Source organism: Protomyctophum parallelum, assembly GCF_964188405.1.
Source record: "Protomyctophum parallelum genome assembly, chromosome: 9".
Lineage (NCBI taxonomy): Eukaryota > Metazoa > Chordata > Actinopteri > Myctophiformes > Myctophidae > Protomyctophum > Protomyctophum parallelum.
This window is the reverse complement of record NC_139706.1, coordinates 36,811,267-36,822,067: the sequence shown is the minus strand read 5'-3', so window position 1 is coordinate 36,822,067 and position 10,801 is coordinate 36,811,267. Positions and strand designations below refer to the sequence as shown.

The window sequence follows — 10,801 nt, the reverse complement described above, 5'->3', positions numbered from 1 at the left end:
CGTAGCTATTGGCCAATCATACACATCATTGAGCACTTCTAGCAATGGCTCCCCTCTTCTGAGTTCAATTAGACCTTACACAAAACAAACACAGAAGGACAGACAGACAGACAGATTAGCTTTTGTCCTTTTGGTTACACTAGAGCGGTGCCCGAGGGGCCAGTGCCCGTGGGGCCAGTGCCCGTGTGAGCCTGGACAGGGGCAATGCCCAGGGCCCGGGCAAAGGACTTTTGTGGTCTTTCCGGACAACCGTGGGTCTGACCAACTCTACAACGGGCACTGCACTTATATCGTGATGTCAGCGGTATCCTCATTCATGACCAGGCATGCCCAATGATGGAGTCTATGCAGATGTCAGAACTCGGTGGGACGAACCCGTATTTAGGCATGCCCAAATATGGAGTCTGGTCACGGGCAGAGGCCTTGTGTGGCGGTTCTGGACAACTGTGGGTCCGACCGACTGACGACACCGGGCACTGTGCGCCTTGTGTCGGTGTGAAACACGTGTAGATTTGAAGTAGGTGGGGCGAACGTTTCTCGAGTTACGTGGATTACAGACGTACACACAGAGACTTGGTGCATTTATAGTTATAGATTTGAATGACATTGGACATTCTGCAGCGGCTCAGGGGGAGTGGCCGGTAAAGTGGCCGGAAGATGAACTGTGAGGTTCCCAGTTTGATCCCGGGCTCCCCCAGAGTGTCCTTGTTCATAAAAAAATATAACGTGCCGTTAGAGCTTGCTTTGCTTGCTTAGTAAACAAGAGTTACACAGCTGAAAGAATAATAAAATATGTCAACATTCAGCATTGTGATCTTGTGTGTTTGCGTAGGGAAATACAAATTATACAAATACAAAGGAGAAGAACTGGACTACTTAACCCATTCTGGGCGGGAACCCCTATTTGTATCTTACCCCCTCAGGCCATATTTGGGTTCTGTACAGTATGTACAGTATTCAAAAATGTAAAAAAAAAAATTCTGCTATATCAATATTTGAAGTTTTTCAGAATCCTTAGGTCAGGATTTAGAGACGTTTTTAGAATCGGCCTTAGGCCTGAATGGGTTAAAGCTCAAAGTCATTTTGGAAATTAGCCGCTGATCAGTGAAATAATGCCGGTGATAAGATAGATTTGCACAGTAGTAGGATTAGATAAGAAGAGGCATTTCAGATCAGAGCCATTGAAGGAGAGTTGAGCCATTGAAGAACCGGAATGTTTATGGAATGCACTGGAGTCAATGGGCATTTGTCACACTCAATGGCGCAACTCTCAATAGAAGGCACTGTTTCAGATGTACAGTAATCCCTTTAACATTGACTCACTTTCATTGGTGCAGGATGTATAGAGAGTCTTGGCCTTAGTGAGGGCCTCAGCTTCCCCTTCTACTTGTCGTTCCAGGACACCTACAGTTATAATGGAGGCGAGAAAGAAACAGAATATGGTGGGAGGATGGAGAGGAAAGGCGGCGGCGTGGGTGGGGGGTAACAAATGAGGCCGTGGGGAGGTGGAGAGTGGAGACATTCAATTCAGCATTCACAGGAAGTACAGACTAGGATTTGTCAAATTTGTGGTTTTGAAAAGAAAATCACATGCAGCCCATATGGATTTGATCTCTGGGAGTTTTAGCTGTCCAATCTTGGAACGATCTCTCTTTCTCTGTCAAAACATTTTTGCCTTCACCGGCAAAGAACAAGCACTGACACAAGTCCAGAAACTGCGAACTGTGCCACTATAATGAGACCAAGGACAGAACAAATCGACTGCGGGCTGATTAGACTGTCAACAACCAAAACATTCACATGGTTTAAACCAGTGGTTCTCAACATGAGGTCCGGGAACCCCAGGGGTTCCTCAGCTAAATCAATGATAGTTACTCTAGGAACCTTACCAGATAGACCCTTCCATTTGTAGAGTGTACAAATGGAACCAAATGGACCCTTATGGGTTTGTTTGGTTATTATAATATCTCATATCATAATAAGATTATTATATAACTACAGCATTATCAAATTGTACATACAGTATTGTCACTATTATCTTGTTATCCTGCCACATGCTACACTAACATTTCAATGCTTGAGTGAGTGACAAATAAAACCCTCTTGAATCTTGAAAGCCCTCCAGCAGTACCATAATTATCATAAAATGTTATGAACAACATATTGGAATAAACATGTACTGTTGCATTACTATCATAATAAACTTTCATTATGATCTTTATTGGGATTTGGGAACATGGCATACATTTCTTCTTGGTATGGTTAAATTAATTTTTGTATGACATTACAACAATCATAGATTTGTCTATGAATTGATTGAATAGGGCCTAAATGGAAACAAGACTGCAAGGACTTTTTTGTGCTATCCCTTTTAAGCGTTTGACTGTACTCACCTAACCGCTCCATTAGGTAGCAATGTATGTCTGTCCCTGTTTATGTCCGAGCACGGAAAGCTGCAACACGGTAACTCTGTCATTTCCCGACTGTTTCGGACGCGGGAAGGCTCGCCAGAACCAGGCCGGCCCCCTGGGCGCGTTCCTGTGGGTCTGGATGTTCCGGGGACACCCTGGGGACCCCCACACGGTAACTGTCATTTCTCAACGGTTTTGGATATGGGGCAGCTCGCCGGAACTGGGCCGCCCCCCTGGGTGTGTTCCTGGGGGTCTGGATGTTGTGGGGACTCTGTCTAATAAACTATTCAATCAAAATCAGATAACTACAGTCAAAACAATTCCAGCCATGATAGAATAATATGATCCTTCCCCATTGACCACTGTACTTTACTACAACTTTGACCTCCACTGGTGAAGCCAACTTTCTAACTATAAATATAGTCTGGCAATGTGATCCATTTGTAACGCTGCAAATACATCTGTGGAAATTTAACTCAGAGTGTGTAAAGACCCTAGGTCATAATTTTGTTTATGCAATTTAATGGATTTGTTTACTATTTAATATTTATTTATTTTGTCCTATACAAACTATTAAGTAACCTAAGTATCGCTTGTGTGGTCATCTAACTAAACTTCCTTATGCAGAAGATTTGTCTTAGCTAAAAAGAAATGAGACAGTTGACTCACCTAAAACCAGTGGATAATCATGTGCGTATGGTCTGCAAAATGTCTAGTACACGTATTGAATAAGGTTAATAATAGCCTTGCTGAATACTGAGCCACCAACATTAATTAACAAAATACCAGTATATCAGTGTTGTTTATACAGTATTGAATTACTCTACATCACAATTTTTTGTGGACCATGTACCTACTATTTATTTTTATTTATCTTTTGTTATAGATAACTCTGACATTCCATGTCAATCTGACCTCATCAAACCCAATACACACAAGATACGCTCCATTTATGGCCAGACTTCATCAAACCCTGTATACTCAAGACACTGCCCCGGCTGCCACCCTTCATATATGGAGCTTACCTGTTCTGAGATTCCATATGTTGATCTGACCTCATTAAACCCTGTACACTCAAGACACACTCCATATACAGTATGTACAAAATGCAATACTTGCGCAAGAAGAGCGCGCAAGTACTGCGATCAGCTGGGTATGTCAGTGTTGTCCACCGTATTTCGGTGTTGTCCACCAGCCAATAAGGGACCACCATTCTTGATGACGTAACTAAGTTTGGTGATCGGCTGAGTATGTATGTATGTATGTATGTCGGGGGAAGAATGGTGGTTGATGGTGACGTAACTAAGGTCAGTTTCAAGGTTGGTATAAGGTCAATAACGGGTCTAAAGGATTTAGAACAGCAGTTAGACATTAGCTAGTAGCAGTACTTGCGTGCTCTGCTTGCGCATAAGTGCAAGGCACAAGTTGGCACCCCAAGAGAGTGCATTGATCTGCGTTGATCTGACCCCCCATGCCAAAGCGCCAGCACTCTCCCAGCAACCTGCCGTCACCCAGGTGGATGTGTGCACGCGAGGGGAATATCTTCAAATTAAATAAAGAATTATTGAGATTCTAACTCACTTTTCTGTGGAACCTCTTGACTTCCGACTTCTCATGCAAATGACAATATGTTAGGTCACCAGGCTTCTCAACTAGTGGTCCATAGACAGTTGGACACTAGTGGTCCATAGCATAATTACAGGTGGTCCATGTCTGTCTCTTCTTGGTGGACACAGGGACATGTTTCTTCTTGGCTATAGTGGCGGACAGTGGACGAGTCTTATGTCATTTGCTGGCCCCGATGTTGCCCAGTACAAATGTTACAGGTATGCCAGTGTGGAAATACCACAGCGATATGTAGTTACAAAAGGTAAAATACTTGTTTTTTGCAGAAAGCTCTGTGAATTGTGTCTGACAACTCAAAGTCATGCCTCGATCTTGACAGAGTCTGTGGTCATGTCAATGAGCTGATCCACTTTTCCATTAAGTACTTTTGGAATTGAAGCATAAGCCTCTTCAAATGATGATTACTGATAATGATTATGATAATGTCTCTAATTACCCTGTCCTCAAATATCAATGGGGGGTGGGAGGGGGGGGGGGGGGGGCTATTCAGCTGAAACCGGTGAATCATTATGTGTAAGGATTTGTAATTATGTTTAATCAGAGTCACAAATAAGCTTAGGCATCACCAAAATTGCATTGAAACAGATTTGGTAATGCCTTTTCAACATCACATGACATCAAATTGCAACAAGGACAATCATGTCTAGTTTTTGAGGGGAGCCAAACCACTGTAGGCTTTGTCTACTAAGGGACTTGGCTATACAACATTATAACTCAGTCCCATAGTAGACAAATTAACAAATTAGTACATAGACTATCAGGAAGGGTCTCTCGTCTAGACTATAATGACCAAAGTTAATGTGGACACTCTTTCTAATAGAGTGTATGCGCATGACATCATCATCATACTTGGAAGTCATGCGGGAACGCCTACTGAGTGGCAAAAAAACACTTTCTGGCCTTGACAGCCCATACATCCAAACAGAAAAATCTGATTGCATTAAACGTTACACTCGCGTTATGCAAGCGCATTGCAGACCCTCTATTAGTATTCCTAATTACTAGTGACTTTTGTGTTGGAAAGTAAATAATAAATAGCCAAAATGTAAAAAGCAAAACTGACATGAAGAAGATCCACTGCGGATCGTTTCCTTTTTACCATAGCGTTGGTAACGGTCTACCTTCATGCTATAGCCACAATTAAACTTTAACATACACAATTACTTTCCAATTACCAGTAGGTGGCAACATATTGTGTAATGATCCCTCCATGCCTTAGCCTGACACTCAGTCTGAATTTTCATTTAGTTTCACTTCATTATTCCACGGCAGCAGTTTCTGGAATGGGCGTTGTCAAAGCTGAGTGCATGCCTTTCATCCGACGGAGCATTGGTCCGAACGACAACCTACCTCCTCCCTCACCCTAACCCTAACCTCCCCCGGGGCAGACACCTAAACCTAACCGCAACCCTCTCCCGACCCGCAGCGCACCTCGGAGCATTGCTCCTTCGTAGCAATGCTCTGTCGGATGATAGTACGCCTCCCGTCAAGGCTGCAGTCTTTGGCGATTGGTTCATACCAACCAATCAGAATAATAGGAAAGCAGATGATGGTGTTATCAATCATGTGGCTATGGCTAACCCGGTTGCTAACCAAACAAACACAGTCAACGAGAGCTACAAGCATGTAAACAAAAGCGGTAAAATATGTCGGATGATGATGTTTATAAAACATGTCGTTTCTGTAAAGAAACTATTTATAGATCGATTTAATAGCCAGATTTATACAGTCGCGAGTCACCGCAGTGGTGGCAGCCATGTTTGTTGTTTGACACTGTCGAGTGACGGGGCTGATGGCCAATCAGCTGCTGCAATCAGATTTTCGATCGAATCGCCTGTCCTGGCGACCTGAATCGCCAGGACATATATATATTTGTAATGGTAGCGATTCAGGGCTGGAACCAGCCTATCCATGCCCCCCACGCCCCTCCATGCATAATTGACTTTCACACCGTTCCATTTCAAATATAAATATAGGGCTTTTGATGCCACTAAATTTATAAGAAGGGACTTCTAGGAGCTAACGTACCAAAAATATATTATGAATTAGCGACATAACTCTTATTTCAAATATAGTGAAATCTACAATCACTATTTACACTATTTTCTTAATTTCCTGACCTTTTTGTTTTTCTCGTAGTTAGTAAGAGTATGTACTTGAGTAGCCTTAATGTCTTTCTGTACCACGTTCAGCTTACATTTCGGACTACTAAGGTATTCAATCAATCAATCAATTAATAGGCTATACAGTTCATACTTTGTCCACCACAGTGGCACCACTGATAAATGTTGTCATGTCATTCTTGCTCTGATGAAGACCTTTTAGGTCAAAACATGTTGGCAGTTGCCTTTTTAATTTAATAAAGGCGTTCCTCATTTTTTAACTTTGTGTGCCCGGATCCTTTTCTCTTTATCTATGTCTTAATCCCGTTTTTGATCCGTGTGAGCACCTTTTTATCATTATCACGTTTTGCTATGTCCATTGAGCACATGGTTAGTTCCTCTTTTTTCACTGATAAATGTTTGTTTAGATGAGTAACGGATGACCTTGACTAGCCTGCTCAGAGTCCTGATCTTAGTCCAGCATCAAACACCATTTGGAATGAACTGGATGCTGAATGCAAGCCAGGCCTAATCACACCAGTGTCTGACCTCACCATTGGTCTTGTGGGTGAATGGAAGCAAATCATGGGCTTTGCTACTATAACATTTCTCCACTATTCTGGGATGGCTTTTCTTTTCACATGTTGGAACCTACTGTAGCTGTTGTAATTTGCTTCCATTTATCCATATGAAAGACTGACTTTCAGCTGAAATGAATTTAACGACCGTGGTGAGTATAATGGCACACAGGAGGAAATAAGTCCAACTTGATATTTCCATATCATTTTCATATTTACATGGCAATTTTGGTTATGATAAAGTGAATACTGTTGTATAGACATTCTGTCAGCCTCATTACCATGTTGTTTTTGAGCTATCCTGTAAAGTGTGCAGCCAAGGGATGATCATATATTTTCTGGGCCTGTGTCACAAATGTACATACAGTACAATATATTCACTGAAGGATTAACAAAACGGATTAAGGATTAACAAAACTACAACACCTTCAAGGTTGGTGCTACAGGGAATGTTATGGGGTCTCACAAAATCCTGGAAATCCTCCCAATAGATTTAGTTATCTTGTGTGCAAGACGATATTTTGGAAGAACTTGACCAGCCTGTTCAGCGTCCTTTCTTCTATCATGCTAGAATAAAAGTCTACACAACAGCATTGTTCCTAGTCCTAAGTGTTTACTTGAAAACAGTAAATATTACAAATGGTACTTTCTTCTAGCACCACCTTGGGTGGTGTTAGACGAAAGGCCATGGGTGGTGGGTGGTGCCATGGGGTCATAAAAATCAATAGGATTCACCCTCAGGGAAGCACGATGATGCACAGCAAAGTCAAAGGAAACCCACAAAGTCATTTTCCCAGATATACGGTTTGAGACCAAAATGTTGGACAGACCGCCATCTTCCTAAATAGTATGTACGTATACAGGTATGTCCCATGGTAGAGTTGGGCGAACATTCGCTGATCTACAAGATCACAACACGCTGCGGAATGATAGCATTCTGCTCACTATAACACACTTTTCCGTAGGGAGAAGTGTCTTGAATGACACAACAAATATATTGCTTGCCAACCCTAAAATACACCAAAAATACTGGGAAATCAGCTGTATTCCCCTCCACTGGGCTTTCTTGTCTGACACCTTAAGTCTTTTGATTGCTGACTCAGGTCGTTTTTCCTTCTCACACCTCCAGCTCTGTAACACTCTTTTTACGTGCCCCGCTTTTCAGAATCTTTCCAACCTTCCTGTTATCTCAGTATCAACTGTGCACTATGGGCTCATTTAATCTTAATGAAGTCCCTTAGTTAGGGACCCTTCATAGGGGTCTTCCTGTAAAAGGGCACAGATCGCGTGTGTGATTGGATTACTGACTTGTCTGGTGCTCTCTCTCTCTCTCTCTCTTTCCTGAACCTCTCATACCATGGCTGTCTAAAGCCAAAGGAGACTTGCTGTTGTGCAGTTTGTGGTATCAGCTTCCCTGTGGACCATTAGAAGACTGGACCCATTCTGTAAAGAATTGGGTCATGACTGAAAAGAAAGACAAGTGAAGGACAAAGATAAGAAGAGAGGAGAGAAGGAGGCATGAATGCATGCATGTCACCCCAACACCCCATATACGGTGCAGACTTGAGCTATTTCACATTTTTCTTCACTCTGTGGTTCCAAAATAATCTATAAAATCTGCACTCATGAATTCTAATTTAGCCAAGTAAGACTGTCCACAGCTCCAATAAGGAAGACATTTCATGACCCTTCAAAAGCAGCCATTCCCTTGATTTTCCATCACCAACGCTTATGTGACTCAGAGAGCTCATGTGTTTGCTCATGCTGTCATAAAAGCTCCAACGCCTGTGTCTTGCGACAACTTTTCTTTTTTGCTCTGTTAGTCAATATTCAGTAGCATTGCAATTAAACCTGCCCTTGTAGATGCCCTCAACACCAGGTCCAAATAATGAACTCTGATACTGGCAAAAACAATCTTAGGCTATTGCATTTGCAAAAATGTTACTTGGAAAACAGGAGTGACATCATAGTTGGCTTAAAGGAGAATTCCATACTAAAAGGCTTTCTTACCATTCTTTGTAGTAGTACGGCAGCTTATGGCCATATTTTTGAGAAATGTGGACACGGCTGACAAAAGCGCCAAATTTTTTCCACATGTTCTCCATAACCATACGTTTCATTTTGGAAGGGGAGCCACGTCATCAAGATGTCAGAAGGCGGCCATCTTGGCGTTCAAAGATGGCCGCCATGTAATATCTATAAGTGCAGCTATCTCAGCTTCTAAGCCACCTAAAAGGTCAAACTTGGTGTCAATATATACATTTTCTTTGTCAAGGAATGCAATATAACTATAGGGAATATCAATAAGTGACTAAATCTGCCAATATTAGATAATTTTGTTCATTCTGGCAATATATGTACACAATAATGGTTCGTTTTTGGACTTTACTTTGATGTATTCCTATTCTGTTTGGTTTTGGGCTTTCAGTTCTAGTTGCTGCCTTGGTGTCCTGTATTGTACTTGTTTTTGCTCTGTATCTTATTTTGTAGTAGTGTTCCTATTGTTTCCTGTCTGACTAGTTAGTGTTTACCTGCCTTGTTTCTCCTCCCTGTGATTATTAGTTATTTCCACCTGTGCCCTGTTCATGCCTCTGCCAATCATCTCCTAATTATTTGTTGAGTTCTGCACCTGTGTCCTGTTAATCCCTGTGTCTATTTAAGCCCTCGGTTTCCATTTGTAGGTCATCTAGCCTAGAGCTTGCACATCTGCTATTTTCGAATTAGATTTTTCATAATGAGTACTTTTGTACTTTAAGTCAATTCTGATGCCAATACCTTTTACTCAAGTACATTTTGGATTCTGGACCTTTGTACATTTTGGATTCCTGACTTTTACTCAAGTAAACAATGTGAGTACTGATTGTGTGTTGTTGCTATTAATGTTTGCTAGTTGATAGCTCTAGTCTAGACAGAGCATTTGACAGATCTCATGTCTTTCAAATCTATATCAAATGTCTTTCTATGTGACAGTAACATCAACATTAATCTGACATCTTATTGTTCAGTCAGTGAAAGTGAATGCAAAGATATCAGGGCAAGGTGTCAAGGCAAGGTATGCAACTAGATCCAATACCTAAATAGGTACTGTTGGAATAAAGGCCAAAATAACTCTGTTGTGTTTTTCTAGAAGAAAATAATAGTATCTCTGGTCATAATGCAGGCTGTCCAAGAAACTGGATGCTGAAACTGCCAGACAGGCACATGCTAAATATCAACGCTCGGGTGAGAACGGCTTGAATATGAATTAGTTACTGACATTTTTAACATAGACTTAATGTAGGCTACCTTTTGTATTTTGCAGTGGCTGACAGAGAAACTGGATGCTGAAACTGCCAGACAGCCTGTCTGGCAGTTTCAGCATCCAGTTTCTCTGTCAGCCACTGAGACAGGCACATGCTAAATATTAGCCCTCCAAGCAGAACCCAATGCTACTGAAGTTTCTGACTTTTTGACGACACAGAGCATGGGGTCCTGTTCCAGCAGTACCATGCCACCTGGTACGCAGACATACATAAAACATAAACAACGTGTTTATGGCCTGTCTGCGCTCTTTGACGACATTTTTTCGTGTGAGGGCTTCTGAATATGTGAAGTATAAGTACCCATACATACCGCTGCGACTATCTCCTGTGGCGCGGAAGCCGTTAAGTATTTTTAATCTATGTTTGACCGATTTGGAAGCTTGGATTAATCTCTTCCTTCCTTGTTTATTGACACCTCATTGTACCGCCTATCTGGCTAGCTAGTGGCGCTATAGCTATGACAGAGCAGATCAGAGGCAGGGACGTAGCCGGCACAAGCCAACCGCACACCGGGAGGCGGTACAATAAACGGTAAACAAACGAGAAGAAATAAAGCGACCAAATCGGTCAAACAAAGATTAAAAATACTTAACGGCTTCCGCGCCACAGGAGATATTCGCAGCGGTTTGTATAGGTACTTATAGTTCACGAATTCAGAATAACTTAAACTAAAAAAGGCCGTCAAACGCCGCAGATACGATGTTAGAGAGCATATTTATGTCCGCGTTCCAAAATTCCCATACGAAAATATAGTTATGAACAGGGACCCTACAATAAAGCGA

General features: G+C 41.9%; 1 protein-coding gene across 1 annotated transcript in view; it reads right to left on the bottom strand.

Moving 5' to 3' along the window:
- LOC310864363 (neprilysin-like) overlaps positions 1-10,801 on the bottom strand; it is a 55,081-nt gene that overhangs the window by 23,052 nt on the left and 21,228 nt on the right. The window contains exons 5-6 of the mRNA XM_083773021.1: positions 1,324-1,404; positions 1-74 (exon numbers count right to left, since the gene is read on the bottom strand). The exon at positions 1-74 is cut by the window's left edge and continues 22 nt beyond it. Of these exons, the coding sequence (XP_083629147.1) occupies positions 1-74; positions 1,324-1,404 (155 nt within the window). The remainder of the gene's footprint in view (positions 75-1,323; positions 1,405-10,801) is intronic.